General features: G+C 39.6%; 1 protein-coding gene across 1 annotated transcript; it reads right to left on the bottom strand.

Moving 5' to 3' along the window:
- Positions 1-8040: 8040 nt before the first annotated feature.
- Positions 8041-15677, bottom strand: LOC306965539 (uncharacterized protein; the record flags this gene model as incomplete). Its single annotated transcript, XM_079560013.1, has 4 exons — positions 15543-15677; positions 14351-14621; positions 8462-8486; positions 8041-8353 (listed from the first exon to the last, which is right to left on the bottom strand). The coding sequence occupies exons 1-4, from the start codon at positions 15588-15590 to the stop codon at positions 8041-8043; spliced, it is 657 nt and encodes a 218-aa protein (XP_079416139.1). The 5' UTR covers positions 15591-15677.
- Positions 15678-17832: the final 2155 nt, after the last annotated feature.

Here is a 17832-nt window from a genome sequence, read left to right as displayed (position 1 = left end):
CTTCACGGCGGGAAAACCTGAAAAACAAAATCAGAAAGTGAATTCTGTAAAATGTGTTTCACAAACTTAAGTAAACTTTAGATGCGGCTTCTAAAAAGGGAGATAGAGGAAACTAAAAAGTACCAGCTTTAACCCTTTAACTCCCACCTGAACCAAGCACATTTTCTCCAGTTTGGCTTTACCCCAATCCAAAAGCTTCTGGAAAAAAGGTGTGGAAATAGCGACAAAACTGAGACGAAAACAATGATGGAAATGTGACAAAAAATTGACGAAAAAATGACAAAAAAATTATTAAAAAATAATGAAAAAATTGACAAAAAATTTACGAAAAAATTGACAAAAAATCAACAAAAAAATGACGAAAAAATGACAAAAAAATGACAAAAAAATGACGAAAAAATGACGAAAAATCAACAAAAAAATGACGAAAAAATGACGAAAAAATGACGAAAAATCAACAAAAATTGACAAAAAATTGACAAAAAATTGACAAAAAAATTACGAAAAAATGACGAAAAATTGACAAAAAATCAACAAAAAAATATTAAAAAATGATGAAAAAATTGACGAAAAAATGACAAAATGTGACAATTTTTTTTACAAAAAAGTTACAAAAATGAGTTGAATACCCAACAAAAAAATGATGGAAAAAGAATGTGATGACGTGAGGAAAAAGATCCTCTCGGTTCAGGCGGGAGTTAAGAGGTTCAACATAAACATAGAGAGTTACAAACCTGTGGATCTGCAGCTTCTCTAACCTCTCTCTCTCTGTACATGGATCAAACTGAGGTCCAAAGGCCGTGTACATTTGTAGCCACAGTTTGCCCTGGGGCAGACTGACAGAAGCGAGGCTGCCCACATCTGCACCAACGGTCCCTCCGACCACCACCAACCACTCACACATGGGTGAAGTGTCTTGCCCAAGGACACAACGACAGTCTGCACCTGCAGGAGCCGGGATTCAAACCTTCCGATCATGAGACGACCCGCTCGACCATCTGCACCACTGTCGCCCCATCATTGATCCGAACATCTCTCAGGGTCCCCAAATATAACCGTGTGATTTACTCAAAGGAATATTACATCATAAACATCGAGCTATGACAGTAGCTGAATATTGGTTTAAAGTTGTATTTCTTTTGCAAATTAATGTATTTCTTTCTTTAAAAATCTGTTTGATTTTATGACTTCTTTTGTACACAAGCTTTGAGGTCCCTGAGGCCGGGGGGGCCCCAGACTAGGGCTGGGGGAAAAATCGATTTGATTTAAAAATCGAGTTGGTCAAATCGATTCATGACGATTTTTTTTTTTAGCTCAGAGGAAGAAGGTCCGACTGTAAATAAGAAGAGCAGAGACGCCTCAGCTCAGTCTAAATACAGTCTAAATAATGTGGATGTTTAACCATCGTTGTTGCAGTGACTTTCCAGTTAGAGAAAGGCTTTACCTTTGCAATGTTGTTTATGTTGATGCACTTTAATTAAATACACCAAATATAGATTTTTTTTTTCAAACAGTTCGCAGTTATTTTGCTTTAAATGGGTAGAAAAAAATCGAATAGAATCGTAAATCGAGTCTTTTTTATAATAAAATCGCAGATTTTTTTTTTTTTTTTGGGGGGGGGGGGGGACGGGACGTCCAGCTCTACCCCGGACCCCACTTTGGGAACCACTACAGCAGACAAATGCAAATGTTGGTTTGCAGTGTTTCTTGGACCTTCAGCTTTATTCACTTTAAACATGTATAAATATGCACTTGGTTTGAACATCAGAGTCTGTGAATGTGACGTGTGGAATAAACTAACGACCAACAGGAGAAAGGAAACAACTACAACTGTGATTAATATGGGATGGGGAGTTGGGGAGTTGAAGCAAACTAGGATCTGACCCTCAGAGATGAACAGATCTGTTGTCTCTCCTCCTTCGGGTCATATCCCTGACAGCTGGAAGGGAAGCCTCCGTGCAGACACGGGTGTCATTCATTACGTAACGTTAGCGTCACAGTTTTATATTTGCTTTACATTAAGACACAAACAACAGATTCATATAACTGTTGACCCAGAGCGGTGTAAATGTAAGACAAGGCTCTGGAAACCAAAGGTCATGTTTCTAATGACTCTCCTGAGGCTGAAGCGTTTGTTTTAATCGTAGTATTTTTTAATTCCACGCTTCCCGCGCGGTTCAGAGATAAATATTACCTTATTCAGGAGTATTACCTTCTTCAGGAGTATTACCTTCTTCAGGAGTACTACGGAGGGACGAGTATTTGTACTTTTATGTAAAATGACGTCCAGGCTCCATCGTCCCGTCCGTCCGCAGCATCACGAGCCAAACAGACAAACACAGGTGGAGTCTGAGCCGCTTCCGGTACAGCTTTTCAAAATAAAACCCGCCCCTACAAAATAAACCACATTTCATCGTAAATGTTGTGAAACACGTTGCACATGAGCGTTAATCTGAAGTGTGGCTGAGACGACCTGGTAGAAGGTAGTGATGTTTTTATTACAATCAATGGGAAAACTCCACTGTTACCATGGAGATCGGCCATCTTTGCAGCTGTTAGCATAGACACAGACGCTCTCGTCATAGAAGGGGGCGTGGCTTCGCCGAGGGGGAAAATAGAATCTTTAGAGAAACACAATTTTTCCCTCTTTTTAGCCATTTTCTGGTGGAAAATGAACTTATTTATCACATAAATAAAGTCAAGTGTAAATCGGGCCCATATGGATATTCTCTCACAGCAAATTGTTCTGTAGACGTGAAAAAACGGCAGCTAGCTAACCGTTAGCATTAGCCCGATGCTAACATGTAGCATCAAGTTAGCATTCTCTGTTATTCATGTATTTATGGGCTGTTGAACCACTTTGCTCCTCCCCATGTCTTTGTTTCTTTATTTGGTAGAAACCATATCTATAATACAGCGTAATTCAGTAGTTTTTGAATAATTACAGAAAGTTTAGATCATATTGTTTTCCCCCTTAGCTGTTTTCAAACATGACCATATATGGGCGATTCCAGAGATGCCGTCTGTATCTATAGGCTACATTTAGCTAAAAACAGTATAAAAAGTGGAGGTGGTAAATAACTCACTGTGGTGTTTAAAGTGAACAATAACTGTTAATTTCTCCATTAGTTTAGCTGCTAATCCCATAATGCTTAGCGATATGACGTCACATTCACAAATCTAAGAATGTATCGTTCCTAAAGATTTGGAAACATTAGATTAAGCAGATATATATAGATATACATATAGATATATATGGATATTTTAGCCGAGTGTGTAGCGGCCGGGATGAGGATCAGCACCTCCACATCCGAGGCCATGGTTCTCCTTCTCCTCTACAGGTCGGTGGGGAGTCCTTACCTCAAGTGGAGGAGTTCAAGTATCTCAGGTCTTGTTCTCAGTGAGGGACGGATGGAGCGTGAGATGGACAGACGGATCGGTGCGGCGTCAGCAGTGATGCGGTCGCTGTATCGGTCTGTCGTGGTGAAGAGGGAGCTGAGTCGACCCCGCCCTCACCTATGGTCATGTGATCCTCACCTATGGTCATGTGATCCTCACCTGTGGTCATGTGATCCTCACCTATGGTCATGTGATCCTCACCTATGGTCATGTGATCCTCACCTATGGTCATGTGATCCTCACCTATGGTCATGTGATCCTCACCTATGGTCATGTGATCCTCACCTATGGTCATGTGATCCTCACCTATGGTCATGTGATCCTCACCTGTGGTCATGTGATCCTCACCTGTGGTCATGTGATCCTCACCTATGGTCATGTGATCCTCACCTATGGTCATGTGATCCTCACCTATGGTCATGTGACCCTCACCTATGGTCATGTGACCCTCACCTATGGTCATGTGATCCTCACCTATGGTCATGTGATCCTCACCTATGGTCATGTGATCCTCACCTATGGTCATGTGATCCTCACCTATGGTCATGTGATCCTCACCTATGGTCATGTGATCCTCACCTATGGTCATGTGATCCTCACCTATGGTCATGAGATCCTCACCTGTGGTCATGTGATCCTCACCTATGGTCATGTGATCCTCACCTATGGTCATGTGATCCTCACCTATGGTCATGTGATCCTCACCTGTGGTCATGTGATCCTCACCTATGGTCATGTGATCCTCACCTATGGTCATGTGATCCTCACCTATGGTCATGTGATCCTCACCTATGGTCATGTGATCCTCACCTGTGGTCATGTGATCCTCACCTGTGGTCATGTGATCCTCACCTATGGTCATGTGATCCTCACCTATGGTCATGTGATCCTCACCTATGGTCATGTGACCCTCACCTATGGTCATGTGACCCTCACCTATGGTCATGTGATCCTCACCTATGGTCATGTGATCCTCACCTATGGTCATGTGATCCTCACCTATGGTCATGTGATCCTCACCTATGGTCATGTGATCCTCACCTATGGTCATGTGATCCTCACCTATGGTCATGTGATCCTCACCTATGGTCATGTGATCCTCACCTATGGTCATGTGATCCTCACCTATGGTCATGTGATCCTCACCTATGGTCATGTGATCCTCACCTATGGTCATGTGACCCTCACCTATGGTCATGTGATCCTCACCTGTGGTCATGTGATCCTCACCTATGGTCATGTGATCCTCACCTGTGGTCATGTGATCCTCACCTGTGGTCATGAGATTTGGGTCATGACCGAAAAGACAAGATCGCGAATACAAGCGGCCGAAATGAGTTTCCTTCGCAGGGTGGCTGGAGGAGCTCAGTTACCCGGGAGGAGCTCGGAGTAGAGTCGCTGCTCCTTCACGTCGAAAGGAGCAGGATGGATGGATATAGTTTGGCAAAAGGTAGAAAAACACGCAGCTGAGTGAATTTTGGACCAAAACCTTTTGTATTTTTGATTTTCAAAGCATTAAAGATCAAGAATGTCCTGATGTTCAGAGAAAAAGTGACATGATCTAAATGGATGGAACAGGGAGGTTAAAGGTCTCAATGACTGTGACCCTGTAAGTGATGTGAACGAACTCCCCCAGAATCCCCGGTGCCATCACTCCGACCAATGAGAGCAAAGAGCCCGAGGGAAGGGGGAGGGAGCTGGATCATTTACTTTGGAGTGGCTTTCAGAGGGTGGGACGTGTGGAATCAATCGGTCTCTCCTCATTTTGCAAACTTGCAGACGATCACTTTAAGGGGAGACACTACAGGCAAAACTCAATGTTTTCAGTTTTCAGGTTTTGGGCCAAATCTGTCTCTGAACATATAAGCTTTCACCCGGAAACAGAAAATATGCCTAATCTTCACAATAACATGTTTAAATATTGCGCTGATTCAATGTTCCCCCATAGACTTATATGGGAGAACACAATTTCAAGGGCCTTTTTCTCCAAACACATGTTTCTGTCATTGTGGCGACACTATGTCCACGTCAGTCGGACCTAAAGACGTCACATTTTCAGCCTTGGACTGAACAATATTTGGAAGATTTTTTCAGAGGGATTTTTTATTATTTAATCCCTTAAGCCCCATTTATTGAGTTTTGAATGTTAAAGGGGGCCTATTATGCAAAATCGACTTTTTCAAGCTTTACATCATGTTATTAAGTCATTCCCTCATTAAAACCATGCCTGAAGTGTTGCCTTGGCACATTCACGTATTTTCGAGTAATCTGTAAAAACTCTGATGGCAGCCATTTTAGGGATAAAACGCCTGATTCCTTCAGGAAACGCCCTCGACCTCCAGGATACGCCTCCGAGCTTTCGTCACCAGCCGAGTAACCAACCACTGCTCCTCAGCAGAGCCCCCTCCCCGCAGTGTCTAGCCCTAAGATGTAAACAGAGTCATCATGGAGGATTAGCTTCATGTGTTGTGAACCGGAGCCACAGCAGACTTTTACAAAGACACACATCAGTGTTTCTGTTACCGAAACACCCAGGATTAAAACCGGTGACAAGAACACTTATTTCAGTGTCTAGTTCTGCGCTGGGCCTTGATGATGCACAGAGCCTCCGGAGAAAGCTAATGCTAAGCTAAACCTCGAGTCATCACGTGAAAACGAGAAATATGCACAAATAAAGTCAATAAAAGCACCACACACATAAAGAACCGTTTAACAAAGATCACACACGGAGCCAGGCTTGTTGATTGTGTAGTTTATTGCTCACATTTCATCTACAATGGGTCATAGCCGAGTGGTTTTCTCCCGGAGCTAACAAGCTAGCCGCGACAAGCTAACGGAAAAATTCACTGAATACAAGCAGCATATTATGCATTGAAAACGTCACTAAAACAGGCAACTGCTTGAAGCAGCCTTTATGGTGATCACACACTGAGCCTGGCTTGTTGATTGTGTAGTTTATTGCTCACATTTCATCTACAGTGAGTCGTAGCCGAGTGGTTTTCTCCCGGAGCTAAGGCACTATTAGCCGCGACAAGCTAACAACCTTCACCTTCACAACATTCATTGAAAACAGGCAGCATATTATGCACAAATAACGTCAATAAACAGGCAACTACTCGAAGCAGCCTTTACGATGATCACACAATGAGCCTGGCTTTACACATTTGTGGTTTATTACAGACTTTTCATCAACAATGAGCTGTAGTCGATTATAACAAGCTAACGGGTAACCTCGAAAAACCACTGTCCACCTGCACAGATAATGTCCGTCTTTGAATCATATGGGCTCCTGCAGATCCTGGTGTCGTCCATGGGGGTATAGTTAGGGATCCATAGGGCAGATGCAAAGAGAAGCCTCCAAACAGCAGTTATTTTTCAGGCAAGAGCCCCTTCCAAGCGTCCGGTGTGGAAGGTTCGTCTCCAAATAATATCCTGTGTGGCCATTGTTCACAAAGTGATAAACAGTAGCTCCTTTCCAACAATAAAAATTAAAATGCACCGATCGTAGTTTCAATACTGTTGAGACGAGCGCAGTGTTGTTGTGATGCCACAGACAGCGTGTGGAGGGGGCGTGTCGGAAAGGGTCAGAGGTTCTTAAAGAGACAAAGGCCTATTTCAAGTCATTTGCTACGGCCATTTTGAAAGAGCAATTTTATACAAGGCAGTTATTCTAATTTACTGCATTTACAGACCAACAGAAGGTTTGTCATCATTGTAGTGAGATATAGACTGGTGCTATGTGGCTGAAAAAAGCATAATACCCCCTCTTTAAAAAATAAGGCGAAAATTACCAATTTACACATTTTTCCACTAAAAAACAGCTTATTTTAAAACTAAACAAGAAATCCTGAATCCCCTCTGAGAAAGTCTTGGCAACTCATTCATCAATAAAATCAAACCATACATTTGAATGTAGCTCTGTCCATTATTCAGATTTTGTCGCCGAAAAGATGTGAAATTTGGGGCATTTTTAAAACACCTTGTTCTTATGAAAAGATAAAATGACAGAAAACTTGCCATGTTTTTTTCTCACATTTATGCCACTGATCGACAGCAACAGTTTCAAATTGATATCTGTAAATCTACATGTTTTCCCGATTCACCTGCAGCGTCTCGCATTAATACAATGTGTGAAAAGCGAAGAAAGAATCTACAGCATTTCTTTGGTGATGCCTGAAAGTAGAAAATCCCAAGATCCCACAATCATCTTTATCTTTTTATTATCATTGTACTTTTTGGCAAACTTAAAGCCCCAGAGTGTAAGATTTCACCCGAAAAAGAAAGAAATACAAGCATTTATTTGATGACAGATGCTTTAATACCCCAAAAAATGAACAAACGTGAAGTTGTGAGAAACTCCAAATACAGTTTCTCACGAGAGTCAAGAAAGAACGGTGGTGATGAAATGTTAGGTCTCACTGGCTGTGGTCACATGGTCTCCCTGGTCACATGGTCTCACTGGTCACATGGTCTCTTTGGTCACATGGTCTCACTGGTCACATGGTCTCCCTGGTCACATGGTCTCAGTGTCTGTGGTCACATGGTCTCCCTGGTCACATGGTCTCAGTGTCTGTGGTCACATGGTCTCCCTGGTCACATGGTCACATGGTCTCCCTGGTCACATGGTCTCCTTGGCTGTGGTCACATGGTCTCCCTGGCGTCCCTCTCTGGCTGCCCCTCGCTGGACCTGAACAGGCTGACGCACTCCTGGTGGAAGCTGGACCGGCTGTGTTGGACGATGTTGGCGCTCTGGAAGACGCGGGTGCCCTTGACGAAGGTGCTGCGGTCGTCCTCGCGCCCGTACGTGCGGCACACGTGGCACCACATCACGTTCAGCCTCGCCGAGTATCGCAGGAACCAGAACCGCGCCAGCCACTCGCGGAGGAACCGGTCTGCCTTTCTGCGGAACGGAAACTTTCCCGACGCCGCGAGGAGGCCCTGACCCGGCTCCAGGAGGCCCTGACCCGGCTCCAGGAGACCCTGACCCGGCTCCAGGAGACCCGGCTCCAGGAGACCCGGCTCCAGGAGGCCCTGACCCGGCTCCAGGAGGCCCGGCTCCAGGTCGGTCTGAGACAGAGGCTGCGTCCCTGGAAACAGAACCACAGGGGGAGGAGTCAGGTTGGTTTGGTGGAGCAGGGGGAGGAGTCAGGTTGGTTTGGTGGAGCTCCACTTTCCTCACTGAGTCACGGCCCGGACACTTTTCATGCTTTTGTCACTGTTTGTCGCCCTGATTTGCACAGACCTGATGTTCCCCATGAGTTTGGACTTCAGCTAAAAGAAATACTTCATCAGTGGTACTTGGACTTATCAATGAAAGTACTACATAAGTACTACATAATAGGGATGTACCGATCCGATATTCAGTATCCGATCAGGCTTTTTTAGAGTATCGGATTGGATCGGATTTGATGACTGGACGGGTCCGATACAAAATGGCCGTGAATCTGTGGTCCTGGATCTGCAGCAGTGCAGCGCTTCGAGGTTTAGCAGATTCATGGCCTTCATGCTATCGCTAAGCTAGAACAGTGGTTCTCAACCTGGGGGTCGCGAGACAAATTTGGGGGGTCGCCAGATCATTTAGATAAAATAGCCATATTTTCATTAGCAAATAATCTGATATTTTATTGTAGCCTGTGTGTTTGCTGTTTTACCAGAGTGACATTATTTGTTTGTAGTTTGATGAATTTCATTTTTAGCCATTTTTTGCCAAACTATTTTTAACCCCTTAACTCCCACCTGAACCGAGCACATTTTCTCCAGTTTGGCTTTACCCCAATCCAAAAGCTTCTGGAAAAAAGGTGAGACGAAAACAATGATGGAAATGGGACAAAGAAGTGATAAAAAAATGTAAGAAAAAGTGGCAAAAATGTCACAAGAAATTGACAACAAATGACAAAAAGTTACAAAAAAAAAATGACAAAAAATGACAAAAATGTGACAAAAAAATGACAAAAATTTGACAAAAATTTGACAAAAAAATGACAAAAATGTGACAAAAAAGTTACAAAAAAGTTACAAAAAAATGACAAAAAAAATGACAAAAATGTGACAAAAAAATGACAAAAATTTGACAAAAATTTGACAAAAAAATGACAAAAATGTGACAAAAATTTGACAAAAAAATTACAAAAACTTGACAAAACTTGACCAAAAAATGACCAAAAAAATGACAAAAAGATGACAAAAATGTGACAAAAATGTGATAAAAATTTGACAAAAAATGAGTTGAATACCCAACAAAAAAATTATGGAAAAAAGATGTGCTGACGTGAGGAAAAAGATCCTCTCGGTTCAGGCGGGAGTTAAGAGGTTAAGAATTATGTCGGCTACTCTTTCTGTTTCTCACGGTGTGACCCGAGCCGGGGTCACGAATCCCTTTTACTGTTAAAATGGGGGTTTGCGGCGCCAAAAGGTTGAGAACCACTGAGCTACAACACTGATTTGATTTATTTGATTTGATTTATTCTTACTTTTGTGTCTTGCACATACAGTAAGTGCCCCGCCCTCATGGGATTACAAGACACGTTTCAAAACAGAATTCAGAGGCTGCTAAAATAAAATCACAGAAACTGTACAATCATAACAGAACATCTACGTCACACAGGAGGAAAACACACAAACACCAGCTTCTGAAAAACTTTCTCTTTTAAAATTCAAAGCTAAACCTCTTGCATAAAAAAAATGGTAAAACTACTGTAATATCCATAGACTATAATATATAATGATATATATTAGGGCTGTGCAATTAATCGAAATTCGATTACGATTTCGATTACAACAGTAAACGATTACACAATTAGCATAATCGCAAAAAAACGATTCTAATTTGAATTTTTTTTTTCATATTTTTTCTTCTAATTTTTAATTTTTGGATTTTTGTCTTTTTTTGCTGGATTTTTGTCTTTTTTTGATGGATTTTAGTCATTTTTTTGCTGGATTTTTGTAATTTTTTTGCTGGATTTTTGTCACTTTTTTGCTGGATTTTTGTCACTTTTTTGATGGATTTTTGTCACTTTTTTGCTGGATTTTTGTCACTTTTTTGCTGGATTTTTGTCACTTTTTTGCTGGATTTTTGTCACTTTTTTGATGGATTTTTGTCACTTTTTTGATGGATTTTTGTCATTTTTTTGATGGATTTTTGTCACTTTTTTGATGGATTTTTGTCATTTTTTTGATGGATTTTTGTCATTTTTTTGTGGATTTTTGTCACTTTTTTGATGGATTTTTGTCACTTTTTTGATGGATTTTTGTCATTTTTTTGCTGGATTTTTGTCACTTTTTTGTGGATTTTTGTCACTTTTTTGTGGATTTTTGTCACTTTTTTGATGGATTTTTGTCATTTTTTTGATGGATTTTTGTCACTTTTTTGATGGATTTTTGTCATTTTTTTGATGGATTTTTGTCACTTTTTTGTCTTATTTGCTGGATTTTTGTCACTTTTTTTGCTGGATTTTTGTCACTTTTTTTTGCTGGATTTTTGTCACTTTTATTGCTGGATTTTTGTCACTTTTTTGCTGGATTTTTGTCACTTTTTTGCTGGATTTTTGTCACTTTTTTGCTGGATTTTTGTCATTTTTTTGCTGGATTTTTGTCACTTTTTTGATGGATTTTTTAAAGGCAACAAATAATCGTTTGAATAATCGTGATTTCAATTATGACAAAAATAATCGTGATTATTATTTTTTCAATAATCGAGCAGCCCTAATATATATTATATAAAAATATAATAATACAAAAAGACTGTATCGCTATCGGATCGGTATCGGCCAGAAGTGTCAAAAATATCGGATCGGGAGCTCAAAAAAGCAGACAGGTACATCCCTACTACATAACAGCAATACATTTAAAATAAGCAGTTTTTATTGTTAGTTCCTTTTATATTCTCAATGTAAATCTATTAGGATTTAGTATTGGCTACGGGAATCAGTTGTAACTTCTGAAAACCACTGACCACAGTGGCCCATGTTAAATCCTGCCAGTCCGGTACCGGAAAGTAAAGTTTAGGTAGTACTGGTATCGAGAGAAAAAAAGGGTTATCAAAAACAGACAACAGTTTAATTAAGAGTCAGTTACTTAAAGCAGTACTAAGTAACTCTTCCCCCTAGAGGCCATAAGCACAACTGCAGGTGTCGTAGCAAGTTACGATTTTTTAACTTATTAATTGTCTTGGAGAGTAAATCCTACGCTAACAGGAAAGGAGAAGGGACAGAGGGTTACTGTGCATCCAATTACACAACGGAAATATTTTTTTTCACTCAAACTTGGCTGTAAATACTGTTTAAAGTGACGTTAGCCCGCAGTTAGCTTTGCCCGTTAGCATGTTAGCTTCTTCTTCGTGATTCCATTAGTGTGTATTGCTTTCTCCGCACCGGTGGCAGTCAAGTTGCAAACATGGTTTTCTGGTCAGAGACACCAGGGGGCGATGAAAGACCCTCCAATCATCCCATAAACACTTGTATCACCCCCACAGGGACGAAAAGGATTTATTAAGGTAAATAAGTTACTTAGTACTGCTTTAAGTTTTTATTTTTGTTTCACCGTCTGATGGACACTAGTGTAATAATCTTATCTTGTGTGTGTGTTGTATAGGAAAGCCGGTTGCACTTTATAATTCTGCACTTAATAATTTGTAACTTACCAATATTGCACCTTGTAACTTGCACTTTGTATTTGTTTATTGCACTTGTAGTTATAAGTTGCCAGTGATGTGTAATTCTTAATTTAGTCGTGTCATTTGAATTGTGTAGGATGGAAATGAGCCTCGTGCTGTGTCCGGCGCCACCATCGTTTTAATGTAACCGCACCCTGTCCTTTCAATAAACTAAATGTCATCCATTTTATATCATTTACACTGTTAGTTCTTTCTGTCTGTCTGACGTGTTGTCATCTGCACTAAACAAACTTACCCATGAGGGACAATAAAGTTTCAATCATTCATTCACTCACAGTCATGTATGTGTCATGTCATGATTCCAGGTGAAAAATATTTTATTAAACGCAGCGAAAAGGTTCAGGTATTGGTATTGCAAACCAAATATTGTTAAAGTAACGCAATCAAAAACTATTAAACGGTAAAAACAGTGCCAATTAAAACAGTTATATCAAACTTCTTCCTGAAACCGTGAGGAAAAGTGAGTCGGCTCCGGAAGGTCCTCGCTCTAACGGACTCGACATTGAAACTCTTTTGTCTTTAAGGGATTCTTGAACAAAGGCTTGTTTGTTTTTGCCTTTGTTTTCCTTCTTTGTGACATTTTCCTTTTGGACAATTTTAAATAACAGAGCTGGCTCCAGAAGCACACCCAAACTGCTAGCATGAACGCGCTTCAGTTAGTAGGGCTGCTCGATTATTGAAAAAATAATAATCACGATTATTTTTGTCATAATTGAAATCAGGATTATTCAAACGATTATTTGTTGCCTTTAAAAAAATCCATTAAAAAAGTGACAAAAATCCAGCAAAAAATGACAAAAATCCAGCAGAAAAAATGACAAAAATCCAGAAAAAAGTGACAAAAATCCAGCAGAAAAAATGACAAAAATCCAGCAAAAAAAGTGACAAAAATCCAGAAAAAAGTGACAAAAATCCAGCAAAAAATGACAAAAATCCAGCAGAAAAAATGACAAAAATCCAGCAGAAAAAATGACAAAAATCCAGCAAAAAAAGTGACAAAAATCCAGCAGAAAAAATGACAAAAATCCAGCAGAAAAAAAGACAAAAATCCAGCAAAAAAGTGACAAAAATCCAGAAAAAAGTGACAAAAATCCAGAAAAAAGTGACAAAAATCCAGCAGAAAAAATGACAAAAATCCAGAAAAAAGTGACAAAAATCCAGCAGAAAAAATGACAAAAATCCAGCAAAAAAAGTGACAAAAATCCAGAAAAAAGTGACAAAAATCCAGCAAAAAATGACAAAAATCCAGCAGAAAAAATGACAAAAATCCAGCAGAAAAAATGACAAAAATCCAGCAAAAAAAGTGACAAAAATCCAGCAGAAAAAATGACAAAAATCCAGCAGAAAAAAAGACAAAAATCCAGCAAAAAAGTGACAAAAATCCAGAAAAAAGTGACAAAAATCCAGAAAAAAGTGACAAAAATCCAGCAGAAAAAATGACAAAAATCCAGCAAAAAAAGTGACAAAAATCCAGAAAAAAGTGACAAAAATCCAGCAGAAAAAATGACAAAAATCCAGCAGAAAAAAAGACAAAAATCCAGCAAAAAAAAGACAAAAATCCATCAAAAAAGTGACAAAAATCCAGCAAAAAAAAGACAAAAATCCAGCAAAAAAAAGACAAAAATCCAGCAGAAAAAAGACAAAAATCCATCAAAAAAGTGACAAAAATCCAGCAGAAAAAATGACAAAAATCCAGCAAAAAAGTGACAAAAATCCAGAAAAAAGTGACAAAAATCCAGCAGAAAAAATGACAAAAATCCAGCAGAAAAAAAGACAAAAATCCAGCAAAAAAAAGACAAAAATCCATCAAAAAAGTGACAAAAATCCAGCAAAAAAAAGACAAAAATCCAGCAAAAAAAAGACAAAAATCCAGCAGAAAAAAGACAAAAATCCATCAAAAAAGTGACAAAAATCCAGCAGAAAAAATGACAAAAATCCAGCAAAAAAGTGACAAAAATCCAGCAGAAAAAAGACAAAAATCCATCAAAAAAGTGACAAAAATCCAGCAAAAAAAAGACAAAAATCCAGCAGAAAAAAGACAAAAATCCAGCAGAAAAAATGACAAAAATCCATAAAAAAAGACAAAAATCCATCAAAAAAGTGACAAAAATCCAGCAAAAAAAAAGACAAAAATCCAGCAGAAAAAATGACAAAAATCCATCAAAAAAGTGACTTAGCTTATATATATTCATATTGCACTGAAAATGTCCATCTTCTGCCAAATCAACGGGTGAACTCCTAAACTATTGTGATGTGTCTGTGATTGTAAATGCCTCTTACATTTGGAGCAGCCCTGCAGGTCCTTGGGGGCCGCGAGCCGCTCCTCCAGCTCCTCCACCCGCTCCTGCAGCCGGACGCAGTTCTCACAGGGCGCCTCAGACGCCGGGGAGGCGCTCGGGGAGGTGAACCGCCCACGAACCCAGGACCGGGGCGGATCCTCAGCCCCCGAAAACCAACTCAGGTCCAGCGAGAGGCCGGGCTCGGCGTGAGACTGCGGGCCGGGGTCACAGCAGGCGTCTAAGGAGGCTTTCAGGGCGTTTCTGAAGAAGTCCTGCAGCAAAGGGCAGAAATATAACACTCTTTTTTTTTTCTTTTTTCCCCAACTTTATTTTACATTTTTAAGGCACATAACAAATACAAGTGAAAACCCACAATTCAAAATAGACTATGCCAAGATAGACATAGAAAAACAATGGAACAATCACCAAAATCATAAACACACACACACAAAAAACATTACCATAAAATATTTTCTCAATCTACACGAGACCAGACGAACAAAAAACAAAAACAAAAAAAGACAAAGACCAAAACGAAAAGCAGGTGCAGGGATGAAGGAATTGTAAGGCGTTAGTTATGTTGATATGAGCAAAATGTTTAATCGGGAACAAAAGGGAAATTAATTCTTCTGAGAGTCTCAAGTAAAGGGTTCCATGTTTTAGAACATTTGTCAAGGGAGTCTTTCACAATAAAACGAATCTTTTCTAATTTAACAAAATACAGCACATCTCGCAGCCAATGAATATAAGATGGAGGTGTTGGGCTTTTCCAGTTTGTTAGTAAAGCCCGACGAGTCATGAAAGCCAGTGACGATTTCTGAGAAGCTGAGAGAGGAACCCGAGAAGGTGCAATACCAAATAAGGCAGTAACTGTTTTACCAACTACACCCGACATGATTTCAAAAACTTTATCCCAGTAGTTTGACAGCTGTGGACAGAGCCAAAAGGTGTGTATTAGATTTGCAGTTGGATGTTGGATGTTGTCGCATAACGGTGAAACGTTTGGGTACATTTTAGCTAAACGCGATTTGGTGTAATATATTCGATGTACAAATTTGCATTGGATAAGACAATGTTTAGCGCAAATTGAAGATTTGTGTACTAGCCATAGAATTTGTAACCAGAGCTCAGAAATATAACACTCTGATACTGGATGATGAAGAGTTGATGGAAGTTTAGAAATGTTGTGTTACCTCAAAGTTTTGCACATTTTCATCGACGACAACTTGAGGCATTTCCATGGTCGGCTCCTTTTCCCTCCTCAGCCCCTGTGGAGACGACTTCAGGTTCTTCCAGGGGACGGCGCTGGGTTTCTCTGCATGAGCCAACAAGAAAATACAGGTTACTTAAGCTCTGCTGTTTAGAAAAAGGGTTGAAAACCGCGGCTACTGAAGAGACAAAAAGATGCTTTGTTCAAATTAATTGCATTAGGTTTGTATTTATGTCTAGTCCTTGTCATTTCATATATTGTTTAGCCGTAAAACATTACAAATCTTTAAATCTTTAAACAAACGATCATTTTTGGGGAGCCTCTGAGACCTTCGTCCTAGTCTTTTGACAAACATCTTTCTCTTCACTTTTAGTTTGGTCGAGTCGAAGATTAATTTGTGTTTATAATATTTATTAAAATCATATTAAGGTTTTCTGCTTCATGGAGCTTCTCCTGCATGATTTAGTAGGGCTGCTCGATTATTGAAAAAATAATAATCACGATTATTTTTTGTCATAATTGAAATCACGATTATTCAAACGATTATTTGTTGCCTTTAAAAAAATCCATCAAAAAAGTGACAAAAATCCAGCAAAAAAAAGACAAAAATCCAGCAAAAAAGTGACAAAAATCCAGCAAAAAAATGACAAAAATCCAGCAAAAAAATGACAAAAATCCATCAAAAAAGTGACAAAAATCCAGCAAAAAAAGACAAAAATCCAGCAAAAAAAGACAAAAATCCAGCAAAAAAAGTGACAAAAATCCATAAAAAATGACAAAAATCCAGCAAAAAAAGACAAAAATCCAGCAAAAAAAAGACAAAAATCCATTAAAAAAGTGACAAAAATCCATTAAAAAAAAGTGACAAAAATCCATCAAAAAAATGACAAAAATCCATCAAAAAAGTGACAAAAATCCATCAAAAAAGTGACAAAAATCCATAAAAAAAGTGACAAAAATCCAGCAAAAAAATGACAAAAATCCAAAAATTAAAAATTAGAAAAAAAAAATTTGAAAAAAATTGAATTTTTTTTTTGAAAAAAATAAATAAAAATTATAACCGATTTTTTGCGATTATGCTAATTTTGTAAATCGTTTACTGTTGTAATCGAAATCGTGATCGAATTTCGATTAATTGCACAGCCCTAATGATTTGTTCACAGAGCTGTTCCTTTGGCAGTGGATTTAAAAGATACGAGGCCCTTTCAAGCAATCACTGAAAGTTTGGATGATTTTAGTCATAGTTTTAGTCTCATAAACAACTTTTAATTTAGTTTTTGTCTAATTTAAGTCAGCAAAAAAACGACAACTTAAGATTTTAGTCGACGAAATAAACACGGCAAAACTCTGCTCTGGCTCTGGTTTTGACAAAAGACTTTTATAATGTGGTTAAGAGTTGATTTTGCAAATGAATCGTACAGTTTATTACATCCGTGTTTTCCTCATTAACATTATTACTACTGTCCGGATATAACAGGTCTGAAAAGAGCAGCATCAGCTCATTCTGAAAGACAATCTTTATTCACTTTACCTTCGGGAGAAACGGTTTGGTTCGGCCTTTTCTTCACGGGTTTTCTTCTTACTGGGAACGGATTCCTGACGACATGAGGTTGTTGAGATTTTTCATTTTTCAAAAGCAACGTTGGCGCCCAATCTGGATCGTCGTCCTTCATCTCATACGCCGGCTTCTCTGTGAACAAACACACATTGATCAGAACACGTAGAGGAATCTGGTTCTGTGCGTTTCCACTAACTCACCCGATATGAAATGCCTGGAGCAGACTCGAGCCTCGTCCGGGACGTGGTGGAAGCTGATGTCCGCTCTGCCCACGGCTTTGACCCAGGCCTCTCTCTGTCTCCTGGTCAAATCGGAAATAAAAACCCCATCGTTCTTCCTCCACTCGGGAAACGGGAAGAAGGCCAGGCCGTTCCTGATCCGCTGCCCCCGGTCGTTGTGGGACTTTCCTCCACACTTCACAACGCAGCACTCGTTCTGGATCAAAAACGTGGCCTTGATGCTTCTTCTTTCCCTGGCCAGAGCCATTTGGAGTTTGGATCTCTTGATGCCGGTGTTGCTGCTCTTTTTGGTGTTCGTGGGTTCTTGTGGGTGTCCCAGATACAAAGATGGAACCCAGTCCTGGTCGGTGTCTACGGTCTCATACGCAGGTTGACCTGAAGTAAAACATTAGTCAACACAAAAGTTATTCAATAATACTTAGGTCCAGTTCTTCGTCTTTCTGTTCTTTCTGTGGAGGGTCATTAATGCTGTAGAT

The sequence above is a fragment of the Gobius niger genome (assembly GCF_951799975.1).
Source record: "Gobius niger genome assembly, chromosome: 7".
NCBI classification, from domain to species: domain Eukaryota; kingdom Metazoa; phylum Chordata; class Actinopteri; order Gobiiformes; family Gobiidae; genus Gobius; species Gobius niger.
The sequence above is the reverse complement of the archived record's forward strand: the minus strand, read 5'-3'. Positions and strand labels throughout refer to the sequence as shown.